The sequence below is a fragment of the Branchiostoma belcheri genome, unplaced genomic scaffold (genome assembly GCF_001625305.1).
Source record: "Branchiostoma belcheri isolate BF01 breed outbred unplaced genomic scaffold, Haploidv18h27 scaffold178, whole genome shotgun sequence".
Lineage (NCBI taxonomy): Eukaryota > Metazoa > Chordata > Leptocardii > Amphioxiformes > Branchiostomatidae > Branchiostoma > Branchiostoma belcheri.
In genome coordinates this window covers 80745-95640 of record NW_017803246.1, presented here as the reverse complement: position 1 = coordinate 95640, position 14896 = coordinate 80745, and the positions used below count along the sequence as shown (strand labels likewise).

Here is a 14896-nt window from a genome sequence, read left to right as displayed (position 1 = left end):
TTTAGCCGAATCGTTACAGCATCATGTGGACTGAGAATCTGAATCTATTATAATAAGAAAACTGGTAAACGCACCTTCCAAACTCTCTGCAGTGGCCCGTTCATCAATGTCGATAAGTGCCTGCTTCAGAACCTGTAGAGTAGCCTCCCTTCCCTCCCTGTTTCTCCACCTGTGCAGCACTTCTCTGCACCTGTGGTCTTGATCAGGCTTCAATGTCTCATCTGTCCTGATTCCTTTTATTTTGTTCTCGTTGAACCCTAACTTCCGGGCCAGGTCGTCCCACTTGTAGCTGACGCCTTTGATGACTTTGTCAAAATATTTCTGCACATCAGCTGTAACATTTAAGGGCATTGCATGATGACATGAATATAACCAGTATTATGTATGAAGTATGATACTTTAGTGGGTTTTTCTTCCATTGCTTTGTCATTTGCAGTTGTAGATGCTGGCATTTGTTAATAACCTTCTACAGCACCAAACATTAAGGCTAGAACGGCAGTTAACTTAGAGCTACTAAGAAAACATCTGGACTCCATCTGTAAGCAGGAAGGATCTCCCCATTTGTTACATTTTTCAACAAGGAAAATGAGTTAATGGTAAGGCGGGCGAGTGTTACGACTGCAATATTTGTAGTAATTGCTGGTATCCAAGGTTTCAGGTGTTTGGCTAGATTTTAGAGGCTGACACCAACTCGCTAAAGCTTATTGTTGTGTGATTAAAAAAAGCATATGGATAAAGTTTCACCTGAGCACCCAGCCGCCCCCTGGCCCTCAGCCATGACTCACACAGGTGTCAGCTACATCAGCATTATAGGAACACCTGGAACAGACAGGTGTGTGTCAGGTATGTGGTAACACCTGGAACAGACAGGTGTGTGTCAGGTATGTGGTAACAACACCTGGAACAGACAGGTGTGTGTCAGGTATGTGGTAACAACACCTGGAACAGGTGTGTGTCAGGTATGTGGTAACAACACCTGGAACAGACAGGTGTGTGTCAGGTACTGTAAGTCTACAAATTTCCGCGGTATATTTAGATTCGCGGCATTCGCGGGGACCTTTGTACCGCGAATCTATTTCCCCGCGAATATGTTTTGCGTAAGTACGCCCCCCTCCCCACATGCATTCACGACGGTAAGCGAAACACAAACACACGCGATTCACAAATCACTGCAAATCAACTTTATTCTTAGCAAATGTTGAGTACCAAAATTTTTTTTTAAGTTATACTGATGTCAAAAAATTATAATATTATGAGACACCGAATCGCGATACTGCGGCACTGACCGTGTCAACCGTGTACCGCCGAAAAAAATCTATGCGTGCAGATCGCCGGCCATGCGCGCCCGGGCGCTTGAAAATTGCGGGAACATTGGGCATATCTACAAGTATTTTTATGAAAAATATAACGGCTGGTACCTGGGAAATGTTAGTTGGTTAGCTTTTGCGCCCTGCTTTGCGGGCGTTTTTTTCTTCTTCTTGTTTTGCTGGATAGAAATGCTCACCGTGGGCCTACAAAACCGAAGGCGACCTTTGCATACTTCCGGGTTCAAAATCTCGCCGTAGACGGCATAAATTTGCTTAGTAATATATATATTCTTTCGATTATGCATTTCTTCACTAGAGTATCGATGTGTAGTCGTGGAAAATAGCATTTTAGCGCTTATTTCCGAACAAAGAAAATTGTTTACACGTGCGTCAGATCGATCGTCAGCTTTACCGCCGGCAGTCTCGCGCGGTGCACGAAACAAATTTTTGCGCCGCGTTTTAGGAGATAAATGCCGGAACACGAACTTTTATTATTTTAAATATACACTTTACAAATTTTTGTTTGAAAAATAGCCAAGGAGAAATCGCGAATCTAAAAATACCGCGGACTGTCCATTTTCCCGAAACCGCGAACTTTAGGCCCCGCGAATCTAAAGAGACTTACAGTATGTGGTAACAACACCTGGAACAGACAGGTGTGTGTCAGGTATGTGGTAACAACACCTGGAACAGACAGGTGTGTGTCAGGTATGTGGTAACAACACCTGGGACAGGTGTGTGTCAGGTATGTGGTAACAACACCTGGAACAGGACAGGTGTGTGTCAGGTATGTGGTAACAACACCTGGAACAGACAGGTGTGTGTCAGGTATGTGGTAACAACACCTGGGACAGGTGTGTGTCAGGTATGTGGTAACAACACCTGGGACAGCATAACAGGTGTGTGAAACAATATCTTGTAGCTTAAGTAACAATTGATGTACTAGTAATTTCTAACCGCATATTTATGGGTTCACCACACCACGAAGCTTTTTCTGATGTTTCTTCTCCTCCTCCTCCTTCTCCTTCTCCTTCTCCTCCTGCCATTTTTTAAATGGATTCAGCTTCTTCATTTTAGGGCCTAAGGTCCTGAAATTTGGTATGGAGGTACAGTGGGCAAATACCCCTAGGCGTTTTTTAAATGTTTGTGATACAGGCTTTTAGAATGGTTTTATTTGAGTTTTTTGGCTGTATTATAGCTAATGTATTACTGTGTTAGTGTGCCATGTTTACCACGTCTGGTCATGAGTCATCACAATGGAATGCAGGGCATCAACCAATAGGCATGCAGCTTTCCTCTATACTTCTTGCTGATTGGCTGTTGGAATTTAACTTGATTAACACCTGCACACTGAGCATTTCCATACTGACAGTATGTCTTTATTCAAGTGTTTTGGTAGGTATTTCAAGCTTTTCTGCTCCAGCATTGGAATGCGGGGCATGAACGTTTTTTTTTTTTATTTTGAAAATCAACAGTTTGCATTATGCAATTAAAAATCCCAACCAATAAAGTAGGGAATAGCTATCCAACTGTTGTTTTAGTTGTATGTTACATCATATTATAGTTATATCAATGTAAATCATTGTTTTCCCTTGTGTTTCTCATTCTTTCCCTGCCATGTGGTAAAATGTGGTGAACCCATCGCTGTATTTGCTCCAAAGCAAATATTGGCCTTTCTAGTATTAAATGGATTTACAGTATACACAAGATACAGTATGCAAATTAGGATTTGGTCATAGTTTCCATAGTGATGGGGTAAATACCTGATTTTTAGTATTTATCATTTATAATCAGGTGGAGATAATTTGTTTCAGTATCGTTTAATCTCAGAACAAAAATAACGTTAGTTACGTTACCCGAGCGTGTGAGATGGTGTCATCATATTTAGTAATTTTTTTTGGGGGGGGGGCAGGCGCCAAAACAGTTAGTATGTATAGCAGTAGTTCTTTTCAACCTTTTGGTTTCGTCCCTTCCAGTGACTTGTAGGAAAATATAGCTTTGTAGTTGAATTTGAGTTTGCTAGATTTAAAAACTCATGGGTAACTTTCTTTTTAACTGATTGTTCGTCCTAATTTTACCGCAAATCTAGATAGCAAACAAAGAAAAGTTACGACCGTAAAGTACCGTAGAACTCAGCAGTTTTTTTTTTCTGATCTCTCTTCTCGACACGATATTGCCGACAAATCACACATATCTGGTGGATCCTGAAACACTGAACAGTCGACAGACGGGATCTGTACTTACTTTCTTCATGGATGTCACCGGAAAACTTCCTTCAACTTTTGGAACCGACTTTCCGGAACTTTTTACTTCCTCTTCGCCATCTTGGAACTGGGAACAGTTTATTCGACAATGGGGGTGCTTTCGAGTGAAAAGGCGAAAAATAATAACCTTTGCAAAATAAGCAAATATTTACGTGTGCTAAAAGCATACTATTGTATCTTATATGGTCTTTGATTTAATAGATTGGTTAATTAGCTATTAATTAAACACAATCTTCCTTTGACCCCCGTGAGGTGAAGAAAATGGACTGTTCCGTGAAGGTGCCACCTGAGGGCAAGTTTTTGGCGGCGCCTCTGGGGCGGAGCCTCTGGTGTAGTGTTAGACTCAAGTAGAAATTGTTCTAAAATCTCCCTCTCTATCATCCACAGTGAACGGATTTGTGCCAAAGTTCATGGGCCTTTAGGACTGTTTTGTAAAGAAAAGTTGTATTTTGGAGTGAAACTGATGGATGCTCAATCTCATCATTTCAGTGCCTGGGTCTTTTGTGTCATGTCGTTCTTACCGACGCACGTCCGCCAGGTACCCGGCGCGTCAGGTGTCTCCTTCTTTGGTCTCACCTGCGGCCGCACGGTGTACATGGCACAAACGCTGATGATGCAAGACTTGTCCGGACGTCAAACGGCTGACTGGGGTCACTTGTGTTCCCCATGACACCTTACTATTAGCCTCTACCAGGCCTCGGGAGGCGGCTGGAAAGAAGAGTATGATGCAAGATGATGCAAGAGTTAGACTTGTCCGTACACCAAACGGCTGACTGGGTTCACTTGTGTTCCCCATGACACGTTAGATTTTAGATTCTTTATTGACACAACAAAAAGTACTGGGACTTTGTATGGCCTTGTACAACTTAAGATTTAACAGAGGTATAGATCTAACAAAGTTAACTACATGTATGAATATCTTCATTCTACGTACAGAATATATGTATGTGGTAAATTGCGTACAGAGTATATATCCGTGATAACAATAAAGGTTTAACTATTCTCTAACATGTAGTTCCTAATATCGAAACATTCTTTAACTATTAGCCTCTACCAGGCTTCGGGAGGCAGCTGGAAAGAAGAGTATGATGCAAGATGATGCAAGAGTTAGACTTGTCCGTACACCAAACGGCTGACTGGGGTCACTTGTGTTCCCCATGACACATTACTATTAGCCTCTACCAGGCTTCGGGAGGCGGCTGGAAAGAAAAGTATGATGCAAGATGATGCAAGAGTTAGACTTGTCCGGACACCAAACGGCTGACTGGGGTCACTTGTGTTCTACCTGACACGTTACTATTAGCCTCTACCAGGCTTCGGGAGGCGGCTGGAAAGAGCAAAAATTGGTCAAATAGAGAGATATCATGCCGAGGGAGTTGGTCCACCAGACAGTACGTTTAACCACACTCGGGTGTGACAATTTCTACTCTGGGCGACCGATTTCTACTCTTTCCAGCCGTCTCCCGAAGCCTGGTAGAGGCTAACGTTACCATGGGAACGACCTTCTTGTATTTGTGAACACGAGTGTGTATTTGTAACCCTTGATAGTGCTGACAAAACCAGAGGCGTGAAGCTCATGTTAATAATGCCAAGAAAAGTTAGCAAAGTAGGATTTGTGTGTATTCATGGATGCCATAGATTCCAATCTCAATGGAATGAGTGATTCTAATACAAACTTGTTATTATAAACATATCTTGCAGATTAAGATATTCATAGCGCTGTGCTGAACAAATCATATAAAGTTTTGACTTTTCAAACACTTTTTATTAAGACTATTTCAGTCAATATGATAATATTTGATAGGCATATATTGTTTCACCACTCCAATCTATATTTTGCAGATCCCCCTTTATTATTAATATGTTCCCTGGTATCAAAATGTTATCATATAAGCAGATAAGTTAAATGTCACAATATTGTCATGGAAATTGGATGAGGTCTCCAAGCAGATGTTGGGTGGAATGATGGTAAATGTTTCCTGAGTGACAACGGGGCACCTCTGACAGTCCTTTACCCTCCATAAGCAGATTTACAGTTGAGCAAAAGGCCGAAGCTTTCACATGTATCATCTTAAAACATACAGAAATACAGATACAACAAATATTATAAGAATATCCTGATAAATGTATGTATACACTCTTGAACAATTTCATCAGAAATACAGATACAGCAAATATTACGTATAAGAATATGCAGAACACATTTACATGACATTGTATGTACACACAGTCTTGCACAATTTCATCAGGTTGGAATATCATTGAATACTAGGATCTTTCTTAATCCCAAATCATTCCAATATATGCAGATACAGCAAAGATTACAAAAATAATCTTGATACATTAGTACATACTATATACACTCTTGCATAGGTTCATCTGGTTGCTATATTAATGGATATTGCGTTCTTTGTTACACAATTTTGATTTGTTACAAAGAAAGCAAAATCCACACACTGATAGATACAGCCACATAAGATATACATGTAGTACAGTACTTGTATATTTACACTTGGTTATCAATCTACATGTATTAATAACATATCTTACATGTAGATCATCTCATGTCCTCATCCTGAGTGAATTTGGTCCTAAAACCGGATTGTTTGATTCATGTCATCCTGAGCGGGTGTTGTCTGTCTGAAACAATACAATATAATATACAATACAAAATATATAATATATGATATAAATGTGCTGTTTCAGAAATATATTATACACATACATTAATACAACAAAAGTTTTATGTTGTATTTTTTTGGCAGCTGAATAGAAACAAAATTAGTTCTGTATCAATGTCCCTAACATGTTGGAATAATTAGTTAATTATAACTATATATAATTTATAATGCAATACTGACCTGAGCTGAGGAAATGTACAGAACAGGTCGCCATGTTGGGAACTCAGACCAGCACCAGGCAGCTGGCTGTGGTGTCCGCTCCCTCAGGGACTCTATACCTATCGTACCTGTATATGTGAAATGGAAAACAGAGTTGCTTAATTACAACGGTTAACATAATATTGTTATAATTATAACTTTAACTACAGAATATGTTGGTAAAACTACTGATTCGTAGATTCATAAATTATTTGGTGCCATATTGGTTAATGCACACTTACATGTAAAATGGGCACATACATAACAAGAGTTCGATGATCTCATACCTTCGCCAAAAGATGTTAACCCTTGCGGGTGACGAATTCTACAATTTTAATCATTGATTTTGTAAATAAGAGCCTCATTTGCATGGATTATATCAGTTGATCATATTCTCCACCCAATGACAGCCTTATCATAACAAAAAGGCTATTATAGCACTTCCTCATAAATTATGCAAATGAGGTCATGATTTGAATAAATTATGTATATTAATGTTCACCTTCACTTAACTTCCAAATGTGGCAAGTATGAAATTCGGGGTGCAGCAGTTACAACTATGGAATTATAAGAATTTGCCATTAATTATGCAAATTAGGTCCTCATTTACATAATCTATATCCTCAGATGTTTTTCTCGTTCTCAAGTAGATGTCACAACTGTTTCATAGTTCTATTATCGAACAAATCAGATTTATAGAATTTCCTCGTTAATTATGCAAATTAGCTCCTGATTTGCATAATTGCCATCTGATTATGTCAAGCATCACTTCAACTACCTACATACCAAAAATCACGACAATACGTCAGCCGGTTCTTGAGTTATCGTCCTTCAAATTTTTTTCAACAACTGCTCCTGCAGTTCCAGAACAAGGCGCTAGGGGACCCAAACTCATGTCACTTCTTCCCTACCCCAAGAGCTATCTACCAACCAAAATTCGTGACCCTAGCATGTCCAGAACATGAGATATCAAAACCGGAAGTTCAGCTGCAGTACCTAGGAAAGCCGCCAGGGGGTCCAAAATCTCATCATTTCTAGGTCTCATGAAGTCCTACCCACCTACCAAGTTTCATACCAATCCATCCACTGCTTCTCGAGTTATCTTGCTAAACCACACACACACACACACACACACAAACACACCCACACACACACACAGACAAACGCTACTGAAAACATAACCTTCTTGGCGAAGGTAACAGACAAACGCTACTGAAAACATAACCTTCTTGGCGAAGGTAATTATTGAAGTATGTGTACCAGAACACTTGTGTATCTATTAGTATTAGCCAAGTAAGGTAAATTTATCAAAATGACTGTGCAAATAGTGCAGCCTTGAAAAGGACAATTTACACATATCATCAATTCCCACATATCAATTTAGAGTTCTATCAAATACTCAACATCTCATTAATTAGTGACTCCCTTTTATGTTACCCTGGACTGGAGTAGAGCATGCCTATAGGATAACCAATAGAACTCACCTCAACGTCTCCAGTGTTGGGTGTTCCTCAGCAGCCTGCACCACAGCCTGGAACCCTGCAGGCTCCATGGAGATGTACTCCAGGTCCAGCTGCTCCAGGGCAGGGAGTCTGGGTAGAGCCTCGGCCAGATCCATGGCAGCGGTGTCAGACAGGTGTGTAGGTTTGTCCCAGTGACAAGACATGTCCAGCCTGGTCAGTGCCGGCAGTGTGCTGATGACCTGTGCGACCCTCCCCAGTCCGACTCCTGTTACTCCCCTATTCCTCCCAAAGTCCAGCTCCTGTAGTGTGGTGTTACAGTGAGGGGCTGTGGTCAGACTCTTGTCACCAGGTGGGTTTTGTTCCATGTCCAAACTGCTGGGCTGGCAGAGTGTTTGCACCAGTGAGACAATCCCTGAGTCTCCTATGTTATTCCACCAGCTCACATCCAACACCTGTAATTGCACCAGGTGAGGCAGAGCTTTGATCAGGGATGATATTCCCCTGTCACTGATATCTGTCTCACTGAGAACCAACACCTTCATGGCTGTGAGGTGGTGGAGGATAGCAGCCAGGCATTCCAGCCCGGGGTCTCCTATGGCATTATCACTAATGTTCAGTTTGATCAGTCTGGTTAACTTACACAGTGCAGGGACCAGTGTGCGCATGCCTGTGGGGCTGATACCGGTCTTACTCAGGCACAACACCTGCATGGCAGTGAAGGTGTGGAGGACGGTGGTGAGAGATTCCAGCCCAGTGGCACCAATCTCATTATTACTTATATCCAGTTCTGTCAGTCCCACTAGGTGGTGCATGATGTAGGAAGCCAGGGATGACATGCCCACAGCTGTCATCCTGACAAACCTAAGACAGAGTACAGCCAGGTGTGGAACGCTGGACAGCCCAACCTGTAGGACTTCCATCCCAGAATCACCAAGGTCAGGGTTCCCAGAAAGATCCAGCTCCTCCAACAGAGACATGTGTCTGAACCCCTGCACAAGTGGCTGGAGTGATGATGGTGTTAGTTTTGTGTATGACAGATCCAGCGCCCTCAGACAGGGAACATTCTTCAGAACTGAAACCAGCCTGGCTGTCAGATCAGGTGAGTCAAACTGTCCTAATAGTTTCAAGTCCAATTTAAGTCCAGGGAGTGAAGTTGTAAAACACTGCTGTAGGTACTGAACTGTGTCTCTGTCAGTGTCTCCATGGATCCTAAGTATGAGCCTGTCTGGCAGGTTTGCTGAATGAAGATTTTGTATGTAATACTTAAGACCTGTGGCTTCTCTACTGTTAATGGAGCCGTCCAGCATGACAATTGGCAAGGCTTGACTGATACCCTGAAGCACTTCTGGTTCTTGTCTCTCACTAAGGATGTTCAGGCACAAGTGTGCGAACCTTTCATAGATTTGGCAGGACTTTTGCACATTCGGATCCATTGGCACATTTGATTTTTGAAACTGTTCAGGTTTCAAGTGTGAGAACTCTCTGCTGAGCTTGATTAGTTCCTCCATCACAGCTTGTGTTGCCCGTGAGTCACAGCCACATGTGAACTGAAGCAGGTTACTGAGTTCTAGTGCCTTGCTTATGGAGGTGAGCTGCAGCAGCTCAACAATGTCTTGGTTCACTTGAGCATGGGCTACATATCGTCCGGCCAGGAACTCTTGCATGGTCTTGTGTGAAAAGTTCAGCTGTTTCCTAGGATGCAATCTCGAGGAAGAAACCTCCAAGGAGACCACACCTAGCTTTAACAGTAACTCCCAATTAACCTTTTCTCTCTTTACTTCTGTAAGGTCAAGCAGGGTCTCATTCCTCAGCAGTGCCTCTAGTGCAAGCTTGCCGAGCTGCAGTAATGACTCAGCAACCTCTGTAGGCAGCCCTTCTGTTGGCATTTCCACTCCTTCCCGCTCACAGCACTTTCTGACCAGACATGTCAGCAGGTTGTCGTACAGCCCCATCATTGTTCCAGTAGACACCATCTCTTGGTCCTCCTCCCACAGCAGACACACAAACATCAGGAACATTGGGGTTTGGATGAGGTCTTTGAGTTCCTGATTTTGAAGAAATACTAGATCAGCACGACCTGGCAATGATAGAAATCTGAAATATCGCCTGATGAACTCCTCTCCCAGCTCAGGATTTTGTGTAATGATGAAATATTCCTGCACATATTCCACCATATGTTTAGGGGAGAAACCCATGATGTGTACATGACAGTCTGGCCGGGTGTACTGCTGCACTCCTGCTGAGGGTCGGGAGGTGATCACAATCGTGCTGTTGGGGTACATCTTGCCAGACAGCAGTTTGGGAATGGCCTGCCCGGCTGCCCTGGCCTCAGGCCGCAGCTCATCATACCCATCTAGGAGGAAGAGCACACGGGACTTGTTCCTCTGTAGGATTGTTCTAATGGATTGTGCTTCAATACCTTCAGTTGTTTCATCAACACACTGGTCCCACACCATCTCCTCTATGGTCTCCCCCTCTCTCACCTCCCGGAGTCGGATCAACAGGACGATGTTGTGCCGTCTGCCCAGCTCTGTTTTCTGTGAGACGGCATCTAAGGCTTCTTTGGACAGAAACGTTGTCTTCCCCCCTCCAGCTTCACCCTCAATCAGAATGCACCTTGGTGCTGTGGACAGTCCTGTGACATCTGGCTTGAACAAGTCGTCTAATGACTTAAGCTCTTTTCTCTGTTCTCCCCTCATTGATTCTGACCTTTTATGTTTTGATTTTTGTATCAACTCTAACTGGGTGAAGATATCACTGAGGCTAAGTGTGAAGTCATCATTCCAGATCAGAGGCTTGAAGTGAGTCAGTTTCAACTCATAGTACCTCTTCACAGATTCTTGGAACAAATCTGGAATAGAAGTAATCATGGTTATAAAATTTCAAACTCAAACTTAGAAATACATGAGGGGAAAAGTTCTTGTCAGATTGAACTACTTATTTATGAACAATACATGTAATAAGAAAAGAATCAATAATCTCTTATCAAAGTGTTTCTCTAAACATCAACCTTTGGATAAATGCAAGGTGAGTTATTTTGGCTCACAGCTTGCTGGGGTACAATGTGCATACTAAAATATAAATTATCTAAATTGTAGGTCAAAAAACCTAACGTTACTTACAGTATTGTTACAAACACAGATGACACTCATTTTTTACTTGAATTTTGACACCTGTCTGATTGACACCTGTCACTGAAGAAGACTCTGTTCCTGCAGCTCCAACTGGAACTGGAACTTCTGGAAGAGGACAGAACTTAGTTATACATTTATCTTAGTATTAAGCAAAATGTAGTATAACAGTGTCAGTAATAGTTATTAATCCTAAAAATTGTTTCTTACATGTGAAGATGTCAAGATCTCCAGTGACACCATATAATATGTGTTTTTCTCAGACTGGTACAAATGAAAAATGATTTGAAGTTTGAAATCAAATCAACAAAGTTTAGCCTTGATAAACATATGCAGTATTAGTGTAAGAATGATGCAGTTTTCAGAAGTTACCTGGTTCCGAGGGATTCCTTGACCCTCCATCAGTGGCCGTCTCCCCAGTAAGAGCTGCACAGCTCTTTCCCTTCTGGACTTCAGAAACGTGACCTGCACACATGTACAGTTCAGTTGGACTTTAGACATTCTGTTGCAGGAAATTATTACCTTTGACAAGAATTTACAGATGAATTAAAACAGTTTCATAGTATGTGGATGTTTAAAATCTTCAAAAATATTTTTTTCAGACAGAAACTGACATGACAATGCATACTAATTTAATTTTTTTACTAATGAAGACTTAGTCATACCAAAGCCTTAATTTAGATTGTGTAAAATTCCTGCAGATTTTAAGTACTAGTACATTCAGAAAGTCTTTTAACTCTTTTGTACTTAATGCTTTTATACAATTTTATATCAGTTGGCAATTTTTGGTAGAAAGGAGAAATTAATTCACTGATGCATTTATGCCAATATTTCATTACACATAAATGTCCATTTCTTCAGTTTGAGAGAGGAAAGTGAAGACCTTGTAGCAAAACAACAATTTCCTGACCTCCAAATGCCTGAAGGAATTGCTGATGAGACTCTTCCCAGTATCTGGACTCCAGGAGTTTCTGCTTGAGTTCTGCAGCCCGACGGAACTCGGCTTCTGACATCCGCAGAACATCCGCAATCTGATCTGCCCAACGTCCAACATCTACAGAATCGTCACCCGTGATTCTGAGAATGGAGTGGTGGAATTCTGGTACGACCTTATTGACCAAGTCCGCCAGTCCTGATTGGTCAGATATGAGGACCGGCACGCCGGCTGCCATGGCCTCCAGACCAACCAGTCCGAAGGGTTCTGCACGGGAGGGCATGAGAACTAGGTGGGCCTGCTGCATGTCTCGGCAGACGTCTTCCTGGGTGCCGTGTGGGAGAAGGGTGGGGATCAGTTTTCCTGAGTTGATGCTGGTTTGGAGAATGCCCAAACTGGCCTGATACTCCTCTTTACTGACACCACAAATCCGCAACTTGATTCTGTCCTGACTCCTTTCTACCACTTTTGACAAGATCTTGACTGCCAAGTCAAAACCTTTCAACCTCTCAACTGTTGTCACACTACCAAATAAAAGAACAACTTTCTCACTTGTTTCAAAGTACTCAACTGTAGTGTTCAGGAACAAGTCTGATGGTTTGGGCAGGAAGAGGTAGTGAGTTGGCCTCTTGTCTTTAGGAATTGCACGAAATGAGTTTACAAAGTGGTCTTGTGTTCTGTGTCCCACAGAAAACACAGTATCTGCCTTCTCTGCATCTTGTCTGATGGAGTCTTCCTTCTGTCCGATGCCCATGGCCTTCTCATCTTCCTTGTACTTCTCTGTGTCTTCAGGTATAGTCTGGGTGACAAGACTGAGGCTTGCTTGGGGGAAACGCTGTTCCTTGATAGTTGCTGCTGCTCTGCTGGTGACCCCAGCATTACCCACAATCCACCCTGCATTCTGTGGGAGTCTGGGATAGCGTGTAGGGTGGTCAAAGGTCAGCCAAGCCAGACAGGGTTCCCTTGTGTCTCCCTGACTGCGGGTTGGGAGGATGAGCTCCACTCCATCAGCCTCAGCACACTTTCTGTCCTCCTCTGTATCCTCCAAAATGGTACTGTAAACTTTCCACCCTGCTCCTGTTAGGGTCTGGGCCACCTGTCGGCTGACGGGGGAACTGCAGTCCTCAGATGTGGCATACTGGCCACTCACCAGGAGAACTGAGCTGGACTCTGCAGTTTCACCTGAGCACCCAGCCGCCCCCTGGCCCTCAGCCATGACTCACACAGGTGTCAGCTACATCAGCATTATAGGAACACCTGGAACAGACAGGTGTGTGTCAGGTATGTGGTAACAACACCTGGAACAGACAGGTGCGTGTCAGGTATGTGGTAACAACACCTGGAACAGACAGGTGTGTGTCAGGTATGTGGTAACAACACCTGTGTACCCCCTGCCCCAGAACCTTCAGCCTCATTATGTCACATTTAGTCATGCTGTAGACGTGTACTTAAAATTGTGTAAACAAGGTCCTAATTTGGACACCCTGTGCTAATCATTACCTGGAAAGGAAAACCCTTTGACGCTTGCTCCAGTCATCCTCAGCAAAAAAAAGTTTAACACAAAATGCTACCTGCAGTTCCATAATAATAATAAGGGGGCCAAATCTACTCCTCAACACCTGCCCAGTGGGAAGAAAAAATAAAGACCACAGCTTGGCAAGATAATGAAACCCAAATGTGCTACTGCTGTATTACATGTATACATGTAGAAATTCACTGGAATGTCCATTATTAGTGGACCAAAAACTACCATATCGATCCCCACAATAAAATCACAACCATAGCATGCCCAGATCAAGAGATATAAAACTCCAAAGCACTACAGTAACTGAAGTACCATGCAGTAACTGCTACAATGCCAATGGCAATGTTTTCCCAACAATAAAACAAATAATTAAACAAAAATAAATGAAGAAAAATAAGCCAAAACCCAAACATTTGCTTGGAGAGTACTTAGGCCACAGCAAGTAAATTTTATGGATGACTTCCCCCGAAGACTCCAAATCTAACGCGAGCGGGCGAAAAAAAAAAACCAAGGCGGGCCAAAAAAACAAGCTAGGTTCCTACATTTTAAAATGTTGACTCAATCATTGTAAAATGGTTTTGATTCAGTGGGAACATCACATATACACAGCCACCATCACATATCACAGCATCAAAGTAGGAAACAATACATTAAATCAGAGCCTTTTCTTGTCTCCTCTCTTCATAGTTATCTGTCATCCACCTTCCGGCATGGCAACATAACATCTTTGCCCATTTTTGGCATGCTGACCACTGTCAGAAGGCAACAATTTTTTTTTCCAAAATAAGGCGAAAATTAATGCGCGCACTGATGTCATCCATACAAGTTACTTGCTGTGGCCTTGTTACCATCACTATGTTTTATGTGCAGTATAAGGAGGGCCTGCAAGGGAGGGGTCCCGACAACGCTCTACACTGAATTCGGAAACCTCTCGATTACGCTTTACGATAAATTCCAAGTGGCTGCAACGCATTACGTAGAATTAAAACACCGAATACGCTCTACGCAAAAATATTGGAGTGGTCCGTCTACGCTCTACGTAGAATTAAAACGGCCAATTACGCTCCACGGGAAAGGGCTTGCGGGCCCCCTATAAGGGGAAATAAGTACAAGTAGACAATATGTAGGGGAAATCAGTTGTGAACCAGGAAGGCTCTAAACACTGGAACAGTTTAAGTACCTTGGCTCCATAATCAGTACTAAGGAAGGATTGAAGAAATTATATCCCGAGACAGACACGGAGAGACAGGAATATTAGTCTGAAGTCCAAGGTTAGGCCACATCAATTTAATTTCTTGGTTAACGGATTTTTCTAGAAAAATAATGGAGCGGGCGGGCGAAAAAAAAAAACAACAGACCTAGGCATCCTACGTATTATGGCCCAAAATGGTAC

At 42.4% G+C, this 14896-nt stretch overlaps 1 protein-coding gene across 1 annotated transcript in view; it reads right to left on the bottom strand.

The window, feature by feature from the left end:
• The window catches only part of LOC109467184, a 41471-nt gene extending 28187 nt beyond the window's left edge, over nt 1-13284 (bottom strand). The window contains 3 exon segments of the mRNA XM_019765126.1: nt 11087-11152; nt 11417-11509; nt 11955-13284. Coding sequence (XP_019620685.1) covers nt 11087-11152; nt 11417-11509; nt 11955-13194 — 1399 coding nt within the window. The 5' untranslated portion in view covers nt 13195-13284.
• Nucleotides 13285-14896: the final 1612 nt, after the last annotated feature.